Source organism: Staurois parvus, unplaced genomic scaffold (assembly GCF_062004578.1).
Source record: "Staurois parvus isolate SC_StPar_1 unplaced genomic scaffold, SC_StPar_1.0 ptg000948l, whole genome shotgun sequence".
Lineage (NCBI taxonomy): Eukaryota > Metazoa > Chordata > Amphibia > Anura > Ranidae > Staurois > Staurois parvus.
Window position 1 is genome coordinate 692,032 of NW_028318744.1, and position 15,468 is coordinate 707,499.

Consider the following 15,468-nt stretch of genomic DNA (forward strand, 5'->3'; position numbering starts at 1 on the left):
AAGGCTTTCCAAGCTCCCAATAAATCGGAAGTTATAGTCATAGTCCTATGAGCGATCTTCAACAGGGCTCATCAATGTGAAACTTTTGATAAGATATGGAAACTGTGAACAAATCAGTGTAGCCACTGATTTATTGACTACCGTAGTGGTGGTCTCCATAGTCACTCTACCTAGAATTGTATTGGTACCTGAGACTAATCTATTGCCCTGCAAGGCAGAATGGTTTCTTCTGGATATCCCTGAACAGTAGATATTCTGTTATGTCTTTCTTATTATCAATGTATTGTTTGAAAATTTGAAAATGTAATAAAAACGTATTAATTAAAAAAAAAAAAAAGTCAATAGCATATTTTCTGTTAGCCATCCTGCACCCCAGACATGGCAGCGTAGACCACAGACTAATGTGTGGATGGTGACAGATGGCAAATGTCTGTGTAACTTGCGAGCCAGTCTGTATCCACCAAATATTAACCTCTCAAAACCAAGGGAATGGACACTGACCGTCCAAAATATATATAGGATCGCAAACACTCAACACAACACTACCTGGGTGTCCAAAAAGTCATAAATATATAATGTGTTGCGCTCCCAGTGACAATATCTTTGATGTATATATCTAATTAACCTTGCTATGCAAAATGATTTTCAGGTATTAAAAAATATGCAAAATCAAAATATGTGAGTGATTTAAAAAAATATAAACCACTATAGTGTATATAAATTAGATAATAATAACCGCAAAACCAATGAATAGTGCATAGTGAACTAAAATATATAACTGAAAATAATACACATCATGAATAGTGAAATACTCAAAAAAAAAAAAATTATATATATACTGCCAAATAATTGTGATATAAATGTCCTTTAAATGCAGTGACTTTGTGCTTGAATAAATCTTGATTTGGTGACTTTTTGTGAATCTGTGACTTTCTTTGAATCCTCAATTGGTAAAGATGTATGCTCACCTCCTTGTTAGCCTGCAATTAGGCTATACACACTTGTGGTTCACCTCCTATGGAACCTGCTTAGATGGAATTCCTCTTTTGTGAATGGTAAGAACGTGGATATGCGTTATCCTCAGATTGCCCATGTGCGTTTTTCCATATGTGGGAACAAATTGCCAGACATGGTGTTTTATCCTTATAAAAAGGTTTCTCCTTTATTGCTTGCCAACAGGTACACTCACATATGTGATATGCGGTCTAGGATGAATTGCTCAGCTCTAATGATCCGCCAGCCGTCCTGCCATGCACCCGCCGTCTGTCCGATACTCCAGCTCTCTCCGAGTGACACCGCAGCCCCACCCCTACGCGTTACGCCACTAGTCACGTGGCTTCATCAGGGGGTTGTGATCACAACCCCCTGATGAAGCCACGTGACTAGTGGCGTAACGCGTAGGGGTGGGGCTGCGGTGTCACTCGGAGAGAGCTGGAGTATCGGACAGACGGCGGGTGCATGGCAGGACGGCTGGCGGATCATTAGAGCTGAGCAATTCATCCTAGACCGCATATCACATATGTGAGTGTACCTGTTGGCAAGCAATAAAGGAGAAACCTTTTTATAAGGATAAAACACCATGTCTGGCAATTTGTTCCCACATATGGAAAAACGCACATGGGCAATCTGAGGATAACGCATATCCACGTTCTTACCATTCACAAAAGAGGAATTCCATCTAAGCAGGTTCCATAGGAGGTGAACCACAAGTGTGTATAGCCTAATTGCAGGCTAACAAGGAGGTGAGCATACATCTTTACCAATTGAGGATTCAAAGAAAGTCACAGATTCACAAAAAGTCACCAAATCAAGATTTATTCAAGCACAAAGTCACTGTATTTAAAGGACATTTATATCACAATTATTTGGCAGTATATATATAATTTTTTTTTTTTTTTTTTTTGAGTATTTCACTATTCATGATGTGTATTATTTTCAGTTATATATTTTAGTTCACTATGCACTATTCATTGGTTTTGCGGTTATTATTATCTAATTTATATACACTATAGTGGTTTATATTTTTTTAAATCACTCACATAGTTTGATTTTGCATATTTTTTAATACCTGAAAATCATTTTGCATAGCAAGGTTAATTAGATATATACATCAAAGATATTGTCACTGGGAGCGCAACACATTATATATTGATGGTGACAGATATATTCTTTCTTATCTTTAGCATATTTGTTTATTGTAGAAGCATTTAAAAATATACCCACAGACTTGGTTTTATACCAGTTGCAGGAAACCATGCAACCACTATGGTTTCTATTTTTGTAAATTATGTGAATACATTTTTTTTAACCATTTGAGCTCCAGAAGGCTTTTTTTTTTTTGCTATTCAACACTGTGCTAGTTTAGCTGGCAATTGCTCAACCATGCAACCCTGTAAGCAAATTAATTTTTTATCATTTTTTTCATACAAATAGGGCTTTCTTTAATTGGTATTTGATTTAAATTTTTTGCGATATAAACAGAAAAAGACCGAACATTTTGAAAAAAAACCTCTTTTATAAAACATCTCCAATTAAAAAAAAAAAAGAAACAAGAAATCTAATTTCTTCATAAACATAGGGCACAATCTAGTACAAAAAAAAAATTTCAATGAGTATATATTAATTGGTTTCTACGAAAATTATAGCATCTAAAAATGATGGTATATATGCTGGAATTTACATAGCTATGACACTATACTGGTAATGGTGGGGATCTGTGACCTATAGTGGGACTATGATAGTGTGGTGGGCAATCTGGAGCTAGCTGATGCTGGCTGGGAGGTACATTAACTAGCTAAAATATACCCACAGACTTGGTTTTATACCAGTTGCAGGCAACCACTGTGGTTTCTATTTTTGTAAATTATATCAATACATTTTTTTTAACCATTTGAGCTCCAAAAGGCATTTTTTTTTTTTGCTATTCAACACTGTGCTAGTTTAGCTGGCAATTGCTTGATCATGCAACCCTGTAAACAATTTACATTTTTATCATTTTTTTTTCACACAAATAGGGCTTTCTTTAAGTGGCATTTGATTTTAATTTTTTGCGATATAAATGGAAAAAGACCGAAAATTTTGAAAAAAAAACTCTTTTATAAAACATCTCCAATTAAAAAAAAAAACCCGAGAAATATAAATTCTTCATAAATTTAGGGCACAATCTATTAAAAAATGTTTTTTAATGAGTATATATTAATTGGTTTCTACAAAAGTTACAGCATCTAAAAATGATGGTATATGTGCTGGAATTTATGCAGCTATGACACTATACTGGTAATGTTGGGGATCTGTGACCTATACTATGATAGTGTGGTGGGCAATCTGGAGCTTGCTGATACTGGCTGGGAGGTACACTAACTGACACAGACATCAATAGTGACACTAATACAGTGATCAATGCTAATACTGTACACTGTCACTGTCACTGTACTAATGACACTGGCTGGGAAGGAGATAACATCAAGGGGCAATCAAAGGGTTAACTGTGCGCCTAGTAATGTGTGCTGCTTTTACTTTAACATCTGCCTGTTTTTTCTCCCACTTTGCAGGGGGAAGAAACAGTCAGATCACTGTTCACAATACACAGAGTTCCGTGTTTTTGTAAACACAGAACTCTGTGTGTGATTGGCCACAGCCGACTTCAACCAAAATCATTGGCTGAAATCAACTGCCAAACTCGTTCTGCATCCAATCACAGCAAATGTTAGCAGGGAATGTGCACATGTGTGCCCCAAACCCGGAAGAAAGGCCGTGACGTACAGGTACGACGCCGGGCCCGGAGCTGCCGCTCGCAGTACAGCTGCTTTGAGCGGGCGGCAAGCAGTTAACCTGTTTCCGCCCATGTAACACACATGTGCGATGACAGATAGGGTGTACTTCCAAAACTAAAAAATGATTTTGAAAAAACAAAAAGAAAAATTACAAAGAGTTATTATAACAACACATATATAATATACAGAATGCTTAGCCCTGTGTAGAGCTCAGGTGGGCAGAGGATGCAAAGAAAGAAGCAGAAAGCAACTGCCATTTCCTGTGGACCTGAGACGCTCTGACCTATAGAGGTCTGGTGGTTGTGGTGTAAACTGAACATCTCAACAGAGGAAAAAAAACAAAATGAAACTCTTTAAGCAACATTTTCGTCTTTATTATAACATATTATTGCAAAACCGATTATGTTACCCACTGCTTTGTCGTTCTTCATGTGTATTTTTCTTCCTTTTGAAAACCTTTATTCCATAATAATTGCTGAGCAATATGAGAAGGTGTTCCTGAGAACATTGTACTCAGCTCATGGATCCGGTCTGATCCGTGCTGTGTCTTCCTATGTGGGGTGATGCAAAAGCCATATATGTTTGTGACTAAGATCTAGACTAGAGTTTCTAAGTTTCCCAGGTAGGAACCCACATGGAAGAAAAATATATTTGAAATATATTTGAAAAATTTTCTTCCAAAATATATTGACATATCTGAAATACTACAATTTTGGGCGTATTCAATATAATTCAAAATATATTTCAATAAATAAATAAATATATATATATATATATATATATACTGTACATATACTGTATATAGATTTATTTATTGTAATATATTTTAAATTATATTGAATACGGCCAAAATTGTAGTATTTCAAATATATTTTTCTTCCATGTGGGTTCATACCTAGGAAAATTAGAAACTCTAGTCTAGATCTTAGTCACAAACATATATGGCTTTATATATATATATATATATATATATATATATATGTATGTATATATATATATATATATATATATATACTGTATGTTGATTTTTATTACAAAATACATGAAAAATATTTGTAAAAATACATTTTCGAATATACTGTATGTCTTCTCCAAATATATGTAAAAATATACCGGTATGTTAAAATTTAATGTTAAAAAAATCTGAAGTATATATTTAAAAAATTTATATTTTTAAAAATGCTTTTCATATATTTTGTAATATATAAAAAAACGCATTTCAACATGCTGTATATATATATATAGATATATATATGCTGTATGTATGTGTGTGTATATATATATATATATATATATATATATATATATGCTGTGTGTGTGTGTGTATATATATATGCTGTATGTATATATATATAAATATATGCTGTGTATATATATATATATATATATATATATATATATTTATATATATATATATATATATATATATATATATATATATATATGTATTGAACTATACTGAATACGGCCAAAATTGTAGTATTTCAAATATATGTCAATATATTTAAGAAGAATGTTTTTAAAATATATTTGAAATATATAATATATATATTGCATGTTTTTATATATTACAAAATATATGAAAAACATTTTTTTAAAAATATATTTTTTAAATATATTCTTCAGATTTTTTTAACATATAAAAAAGTCATTTTAACATATATGTTTACATATATTTGTAAATGAATTCCAAAAATGTAGATTAAATGTATTTTTAAAGACATACGGTATATTTGAAAATGCATTTTTAAAAATATTTTTCATATATTTTGTAATTGTTTGTGGTTGTTTTGCAGGCCAGCTGGCAAATAGACTTTGTACTTTGCAAGTGCATATGCTCCAGTATTTGCTTAGTATATGAGATGAAGTTTCACTTTGCAAAGAATACCCAATCACATGGATGGAAAAAGAAAAAGTTACACAGGGCAATGGGGTTGTTTTTCAGGCTGGCTGGTAAATGTGATGGGAAATCTTTTGTTTCTTTGCAATGTGCACTGCCCTTCCATGTGCACCTTTGCTCTAAAGGCTATTTATAGATTGGGGCAGATGCCATTGCTCCTGAGCTGGGCTGTGTGGATCCATAGACACACACAGCATCGGTAAGCCTCTCCCCAGCTGTCTCCTCGCAGAAATTTGTCTGACAGCAGCAGCGTATGGGGAGGATTTACTAAAGGCAAATAACTGAGTACTTTGCAAGTGCAGTTGCTCCAGATCTTAGTAAATGAGGGGAAGCTTTGTTGATTTCCATCATTCAAGCATGTGCAAGCAAACATGCTGTTTTTTTTTTTCCATCCATGTGATTGGGTATTCTTTGCAAAGTGAAACTTCACCTCATTTACTAAGCTCTGGAGCAACTGCACTTGCAAAGTACAAAGTCTATTTTCCTTCAGCCAATCAACCCCAGTGGCTCTCGTGACTCCCAGTGTCTCTTGTGAGACCAGGAAGTGAGGAGAGCAGTGCTAAAGCCAGGATGGTGAGAGAAGGCAGGTAAGTGTTTAGAGATGGGTGGGTAGAAAACGTAGAAACTTAGATTTTACCAAAAAATAACATTTTGGCTTTAGAACTACTTTAAATAGAGAAGTTGTAGTCACTACAACTTTTCATTTGATCATTCTGTATTTTTTTTTTCTTTTTAGTTATGTTGCTCTTAAAGTGTAATCAAACTTTTCATAAAGCTGTGTACATGAGTCCTTCAGACCTTCCGGAAAACCAAAAACGTTTTAAAGCCTTTCGTTGTTTTGACTCTCACTCAGACTTCACCACAACTCTGCAATGGCGGTATTGACCACAGCTCTAATGGTCTTCATCTGTAAGTACCTAATTTGATTACATTAATTATTTAAAGTAAAGCTGAACTATGGGGTTTAAAAAAAAAAACTAACCTTGTAGTGCCCCTCTAAAGACTAAGGGTGGAAGGTAAAGGTGTAATACTTACCTTATTCCTCCCTCCAGCAGGCTCTGGTGTTCCTCTATTCTCTCCGATGGTCCACATTGTGAGAATACCCTCACCATCCTCACGTCCAATACAGTACTGTTGGTCCTCTCTTAAAGTTTATTCGAACTTTTTGTAAAGCTGTTTACATCAGCCCTTCAGACCTTCCGGAAAACCAAAAACATTTTAAAGTTTTTGTGAGTGTGAGTCTTTTGACTCTCACTCACACTTCACAACTCTGCAATGACTGTATTGACCACAGCTCTAATGGTCTTCATCTGTAAGTATCTAATTTGAGTAGATCATTATTTAAAGTAAAGCTGAATTAAGGGGTTAAAAAAACTAACTAACCTTGCAGTGACCCTCTAAAGACTAAGGGTGGAAGGTAAAGGTGTAATACTTACTTTTTCCTCCCTCCAGGCTCTGGTGTTCCTATCTTCTTTCTAATGGTCCACATTGTCAGAAGACCCTCACCATCCTCACATATAATACAGTACTGTTGGTCCTCTCTTAAAGTATAATCAAACTTTTCGTAAAGCTGTTTACATGAGCCCTTCAGACCTTCCGGAAAACCAAAAACGTTTTAAAGCCTTCGTTCTTTTGACTCTCACTCAGACTTCTCCACAGCTCTGCAATGACGGTATTGACCACAGCTCTAATGGTCATCATCTGTAAGTATCTAATTTGAATAGTTTCATTATTTAAAATAAAGCTGAACTATGGGGTTTAAAAAAAAAATAACCTTGTAGTGCTCCTCTAAAGACTAAGGGTGGAGGATAAAGATGTAATACTTACCTTATTCCTCCCTCCAGCAGGCTCTGGTGTTCCTCCCTTCTCTCTAATGGTCCACATTGTCAGAAGACCCTCACCATCCTCACGTACAATACAGTACAGTTGGTCCTCTTTTAAAGTTTAATCAAACTTTTCGTAAAGCTGTTTACATGAGCCCTTCAGACCTTCTGAAAAACCAAAAATCTTTTAAAGCCTTCGTTCTTTTGACTCTCACTCACACTTCACAACAACTTGGCGATGACGGTATTGACCACAGCTCTAATAGTCTTCATCTGTAAATATCTAAATTGAGTAGTTTCATTATTTAAAGTAAAGATGAACTATGGGGTTTAAAAAAACAAACAAAAGCTAACCTTGCAGTGACCCTCTAAAGACTAAGGGTGGAGGATAAAGGTGTAATACTTACCTTATTCCTCCCTCCAGCAGGCTCTGGTGTTCCTCTCTTCTCTCCGATGGTCCACGTTGTCAGAAGACCCTCACCATCCTCACGTACAATACAGTACTGTTGGTCCTCTCTTAAAGTTTAATTGGAATTTTCATAAAGCTGTTTACATGAGCCCTTCAGACCTTCCGGAAAACCAAAAACGTTTTAAAGCCTTCGTTTTTTTTTACTCTCACTCACACTTCACCAGAACTCTGCAATGACGGTTTTGACAACAGCTCTAATGGTCTTCATCTGTAAGTATCTAATTTGAGTACATTAATTATTTAAAGTAAAGCTGAACTATGGGATTTAAAAAAACAAACAAACTAACCTTGCAGTGCCGCTCTAAAGACTAAGAGTGGAGGATAAAGGTGCAATACTTGCCTTATTCTGACCTCCAGCAGGCTCTAGTGTTCCTCTCTTCTCTCCGATGGTCCACATTGTCAGAAGACCCTCACCATCCTCACGTCCAATACAGTACTACTGGTCTTCTATTGTACTTGATGGTGGTATGTGTGCAACCACTGGCTGGATCACCTTAGAGAAGAGGCTACCTTCGAAAAAAGAAGCTTTGGGGGGATCAGTTGCGCAACATGGAGGAGACTTGCCTTGGCAAGGAATAAGGGATCTATTACATGTTATTTCTTTACCACCAGACTTAACGAGTATTGAACCCTTGCAGTGGGTGGCGGGGCGCTGCAAAGGAAACTTTTATTTTCTGCCTGTAGTGGGACATTGATTATCTACCTATTTATCTCCCTGTCCATATTAAGTGTTGTTACGTATTCTAGTCATTTATTTAGCACAAAACACATTTTTTTTAACACATATGCAAAAAGTAGAGTTTTCCTTGAAGTAGTTGGTCATCGTTTCACTTCCTGTTTTGCTCTAATATAATGTACCATTGTCAGTTTGACAGTAATATTAAACACATGGGTCCCCGGATCTGCCTGTAGGCAGGTGCAGTCTGTTTTTTCCACTGTAGGTGGCGTTCAACCCAAGTGCTTTCATAGCCTGGAGAGGAAGTCCAAGGGAAACATGGTTTCTCTATGGTTTCCTGAGTCAATGGAGCAGTGGTCCGGTTGACTACGCTGCGGCCAATTTACACTTGGCACCCATTTTGGGTCAGCAAGGTCTATTTAAGTCCCTGTCTCCGGGTTTTGCAATGTTTGATTGCGAGTAGCTAGTGTAGGGAGAGAGACCCTGCTTGCAATTTACACTTGGCACCCATCCTGGGTCAGCAGGGTCTATTTAAGTCCCCGTCTCCGGGTTTGGCATATTTTGTTGCGAGTAGCTAGTGTAGGGAGAGAGACCCTGCTTGCAATTTACACGTGGCACCCATCTTGGGTCAGCAGGGTCTATTTAAGTCCTCGTCTCCGGGTTTGGCGCATTTTGTTGCGAGTAGCTAGTGTAGGGAGAGAGACCCTGCTTGCAATTTACACTTGGCACCCATCTTGGGTCAGCAAGGTCTATTTAAGTCCCCGTCTCCGGGTTTGGCCCTTTTTTTTGCGAGTAGCTAGTGTAGGGGGAGAGACCCTGCTTGCAATTTACACTTGGCACCTATCTTGGGTCAGCAGGGTCTATTTAAGTTCCCGTCTCCGGGTTTGGTGCATTTTGTTGCAAATAGCTAGTGTAGGGAGAGAGACCCTGCTTGCAATTTACACTTGGCACCCATCTTGGGTCAGCAGGGTCTATTTAAGTCCCCGTCTCCGGGTTTGGCGCGTTTTGCTGCTAGTAGCTAGTGTAGGGAGAGAGACCCTGCTTGCTAGGCAGAGTAACCAGCTATAGAGAAAGGTTCTTGATGGGGAGGGAAAGGCTAGGAACTTGCTTCTTAGAAGAAGTCTCCCCTATTGGGACTGGACTGGGCAGGACGGACCTCTCCGTCTGAAACAGACGCTGTCGGAACCTCTTCTCAGCCACACTTGACTGCATTGAACTGTGAGTTATTTCTTTCATGGTGCTCTCCCTCCAAGGTGTTTGTAACTTTGGCATTTCATTCAATACAAGTTCCAACTGGACTCCATGTGCATTTACTGCCCACACCACGCTGCACCTCCCCACATGCCCACCTGCTGCTACTTTTATTATGGGGTTCCAAACTTTTGGCTGATTCCGTATATTACAGAGAAGTGGGAGCAGCTCTGTTGTATCATATGGATTGACATCAAGGTGGAAAAAGGAGGAGGAGGAGATCTCGCTGATGAAGTCTCCAAGAACTAAAAAACTAGGGTGACGCAGGTGATCAGACGATGTAAAACTGTTTTTTGTATGTTTTATGGTTTTAGACAAGCAAAGACCACAACTGACCAAGCAGATGCAAATGTTCATTCCAATTTTTCAGCGTGTGTCTGCATTTGATTGGTTACTATGAGACAGCAAACCCATTTCTAGTAATGTGATGAAGATGAGCAGAACCAGGGGCGGACTGACAACTCATGGGGCCCCCGGGCAATAGGGGATCATGGGGCCCCTGTGTTCTTGCCCAAACTCAAAAAAGCCTATGAAAAAGGTACCAGGGGCAACTCATGGGGCCCCTTACTGAACCTGGGCCCTCGGGCAGTGCCCGAGTTTCCAAATGGTCAGTCCGCCCCTGAGCAGAACCGATGACCCATTTGAGAAAATCCTTGGACAACTCATTTTCTACTTGCTATCAATGTGACTGACTTCAGCACTGCAAATTGGACTGTATAGGCACAGTATAGCTCCTTCTGACTCCATATCATCCTAATGTTGACCTGAGCTCAAAAAGTAAAAATTTGCTATATTATAGAGAACATCTAAAAGGGTTAATTGTTCCAAAGAAATATCCCAAAAATGAATCCTTTGGTTCATGTGTCAAACACAAGTTGCATGGGGGGGAATCCAGCCCGCTTAGTCATTTTATGTGACCTTCACACCTCTCCTGCAGCTTTGGAAGCCCCCTCATCTTCACCCCAATCTTTTCTCACCAGAAGACAGCAGGAGGAGGACAGAACTCCTCCACCAGATCCTGTGCTTCTCAGATCTAAAATCCCTTTAATAATGGACGATATTAAAGGCTAAGCTAATGGAACACTAGAAGCCTCCCCAGCCTCCGAACCCGAGAAAAAAATGCTAATAGATCATATATTCATATGAATTAAACAGTTTTTTGAAAAAAATACAGCTTTTTATTTACTTATATGTTTCGCCTTATTTTACAGCCACAATCCTGGAACACACAGGTGAGTCTTTATTTTAGATCTGTTAATCGATCAATTAATTAAATCACTATTTTAAAATGATAAAATTTGTTGAATCATAGAAGGAATTCAAACAGTTCCATATCCCAATTCTTTTTATCTATGCTGAGAATACTTCAACTGGATTGTGAAAATTTTAGTAGAGCACTTGTGTGACATCATTACCCCTATGTGACATCATTACCCCTATGTGACATCATTACCCCTATGTGACATCATTGCCCCTATGTGACATCATTACCCCTATGTGACATCATTGCCCCTATGTGACATCATTACCCCTATGTGACATCATTACCCCTATGTGACATCATTGCCCCTATGTGACATCATTACCCCTATGTGACATCATTGCCCCTATGTGACATCATTGCCCCTATGTGACATCATTGCCCCTATGTGACATCATTACCCCTATGTGACATCATTGCCCCTATGTGACATCATTGCCCCTATGTGACATCATTACCCCTATGTGACATCATTGCCCCTATGTGACATCATTGCCCCTATGTGACATCATTACCCCTATGTGACATCATTACCCCTATGTGACATCATTGCCCCTATGTGACATCATTGCCCCTATGTGACATCATTGCCCCTATGAGGAAATCCTTTACAATAAGCAAGCTTCTGCTATGGAATACACTATATTCTTGGTGGGTGGCTGGATTCCAAGGGGCTGGGGGAGTCTTGTTATTATTTATTTATTTATTATAGGTACTTATATAGCACCATCAATTTACGCAGCGCTTTACATATATATTGTACATTCACATCAGTCTCTAACCCTCAAGGGGTTTACAATCTAAGGGCCCTAACTCGCATTCATACATACATATACTAGGGCCAATTTAGACAGGATCCAATTAAACTACCAGCATGTGTGGGAGGAAACCGGAGTGCCCAGAGGAAACCCATGCAGACACAGGGAGAACATGCAAACTCCAGGCAGGTGGTGCTGTGGTTGGCATTCAAACCGACGACCCTAGTACTGCCAGGCAGAAGTGCTAACCATTTAGCTACTGTGCTGCCCTTCTTTATTAATCACAAAACAGTGTTAACGTGTTTTAGCTAAGTACAGCCTCGGTCATATTGACCAAGTCAGGCATAAGGCAAACAAGGCATTTGCCTAGGGCGGCAATTTTTAGGGGGGGAAGCACAGCCCCCTGGAAGAAGGGACATATGTGGCATGGAGACCAGGTGGGATCTGAGAGAGGCTGTGGGCTGCTTAAGGCTGACTGTTATTCCTGGGGATGGCCAGAGCTGTGAAGGTGAGTGTCTTTCACCGGGGGGGGGGGGGTATTAGTGGAAGGCTCTCTTGTGTGGGGATTGGGCAGGGATGTTATTGGTTACTGTCAAGGCTCTCTTGGGTGGGGGGTGTGGTGTTAGTCAGTGTCAGGCTCTCTTCACTGCTTAGGGGGGCGTCCGATTTTTGTGTTGCCTAGGGCAGCATTTAACCTGAATACACCACTGACCTAGCTGAAACGCGTCAGACCTGTAGAAGATTCCACAGTCCATGGATGAGTGCCGGCTTTTGCATTCAGTAAAACTTTGAGCATCTTTAGATACACCTGGAATGTATTTAGCCAAACAAGTCCAGTGGAATGGGACTTCCTACTACTACCTATTTGGCTGAATTAAACAGAAGTTGACCTAGAACCTCTCCGTAGGACTCATATTATACTCTTTTAGAACCACTTGACTCATATTATACTCTTTTAGAACCACTTGACTCATATTATACTCTTTTAGAACTGTATGACTCATATTATACTCTTTTTGAACCATTTGACTCATATTATACTTTTTTAGAACCATTTGACTCATATTATACTTTTTTAGAACCATTTGACTCATATTATACTTTTTTAGAACCATTTGACTCATATTATACTCTTTTAGAACCGTATGACTCATATTATACTTTTTTAGAACCATTTGACTCATATTATACTCTTTTTGAACCATTTGACTCATATTATACTCTTTTAGAACCACTTGACTCATATTATACTCTTTTTGAGCCGTATGAATCATATTATACTCTTTTAAAACCGTATGACTCATATTATACTTTTTTTGAACCGTATGACACATATTATACTCTTTTAAAACCGTATGACTCATATTATACTTTTTTTGAACCGTTTGACTCATATTATACTCTTTTTGAACTGTATGACTCATATTATTCTCTTTTAGAACCTTTTGACTCATATTATACTCTTTTAGAACCGTTTGACTCATATTATACTCTTTTGAACCATATGACTCATATTATATTTTTTTTTAACCATATGACTCATATTATTCTCTTTTAGAACCTTTTGACTCATATTATACTCTTTTTGAACCGTATGACTCATATTATACTTTTTTAGAACCATTTGACTCATATTATACTTTTTTAGAACCATTTGACTCATATTATACTTTTTTAGAACCATTTGACTCATATTATACTCTTTTAGAACCGTATGACTCATATTATACTTTTTTAGAACCATTTGACTCATATTATACTCTTTTTGAACCATTTGACTCATATTATACTCTTTTAGAACCACTTGACTCATATTATACTCTTTTTGAGCCGTATGAATCATATTATTCTCTTTTAGAACCTTTTGACTCATATTATACTCTTTTTGAACCGTATGACACATATTATACTCTTTTAAAACCGTATGACTCATATTATACTTTTTTTGAACCGTATGACACATATTATACTCTTTTAGAACCGTATGACTCATATTATACTTTTTTTGAACCGTTTGACTCATATTATTCTCTTTTTGAACCATTTGACTCATAATATACTCTTTTTGAACCGTTTGACTAATATTATACTCTCTTTGAACCGTATGACTCATATTATACTCTTTTAGAACCATTTGACTCATATTATACTCTTTTAGAACCGTATGACTCATATTATACTTTTTTAGAACCATTTGACTCATATTATACTCTTTTTGAACCATTTGACTCATATTATACTCTTTTAGAACCACTTGACTCATATTATACTCTTTTTGAGCCGTATGAATCATATTATACTCTTTTAAAACCGTATGACTCATATTATACTTTTTTTGAACCGTTTGACTCATATTTTTCTCTTTTTGAACCATTTGACTCATAATATACTCTTTTTGAACCGTTTGACTCATATTATACTCTCTTTGAACCGTATGACTCATATTATACTCTTTTAGAACCATTTGACTCATAATATACTCTTTTAAAACCGTATGACACATATTATACTTTTTTTGAACTGTTTGACTCATATTATACTCTTTTAGAACCGTATGACTCATATTATACTTTTTTAGAACCATTTGACTCATATTATACTCTTTTTGAACTGTATGACTCATATTATTCTCTTTTAGAACCTTTTGACTCATATTATACTCTTTTTGAACTGTATGACTCATATTATACTCTTTTTGAACCGTTTGACTCATATTATACTCTTTTAGAACCGTTTGACTCATATTATACTCTTTTGAACCATATGACTCATATTATATTTTTTTTTAACCATATGACTCATATTATACTCTTTTGAACCATATGACCCATATTATATTTTTTTTTAACCATATGACTCATATTATTCTCTTTTAGAACCTTTTGACTCATATTATACTCTTTTTGAACCGTATGACTCATATTATTCTCTTTTTGAACCATTTGACTCATATTATACTCTTTTAGAACCGTTTGACTCATATTATTCTCTTTTTGAACCATTTGACTCATATTATACTCTTTTAGAACCGTTTGACTCATATTATACTCTTTTAGAACCACTTGACTCATATTATACTCTTTTAGAACCACTTGACTCATATTATACTCTTTTTGAACAGTTTGACTCATATTATACTCTTTCAGAACCGTATGACTCATATTATTCTCTTTTAGAACCGTATGACTCATATTATTCTCTTTTAGAACCGTATGACTCATATTATTCTCTTTCAGAACCGTTTAACTCATATTATACTCTTTCAGAACCGTATGACTCATATTATACTCTTTTAAAACCGTATGACTCATATTATACTCTTTTAGAACCCTTTGACTAATTTTATACTCTTTTAGAACCGTATGACTCATAATATACTTTTTTAGAACCCTTTGACTCATATTATATTCTTTTAGAACCATTTGACTCATATTATACTCTTTTAGAACCATTTGACTCGTATTATACTCTTTTAGAACCCTTTGACTCATTTTATACACTTTTAGAACCGTATGACTCATATTATACTCTTTTAGAACCATTTGACTCATATTATA

General features: G+C 36.7%; 1 protein-coding gene across 1 annotated transcript in view; it reads left to right on the forward strand.

Annotated features, from left to right (window-relative positions):
- The first annotated feature begins 6,243 nt into the window (after positions 1–6,243).
- LOC149441776 (Fc receptor-like protein 2) overlaps positions 6,244–15,468 on the forward strand; it is a 90,447-nt gene continuing 81,222 nt past the window's right edge. The window contains exons 1-4 of the mRNA XM_089656903.1: positions 6,244–6,260; positions 11,104–11,124; positions 15,058–15,061; positions 15,118–15,181. Of these exons, the coding sequence (XP_089513029.1) occupies positions 6,244–6,260; positions 11,104–11,124; positions 15,058–15,061; positions 15,118–15,181 (106 nt within the window). The remainder of the gene's footprint in view (positions 6,261–11,103; positions 11,125–15,057; positions 15,062–15,117; positions 15,182–15,468) is intronic.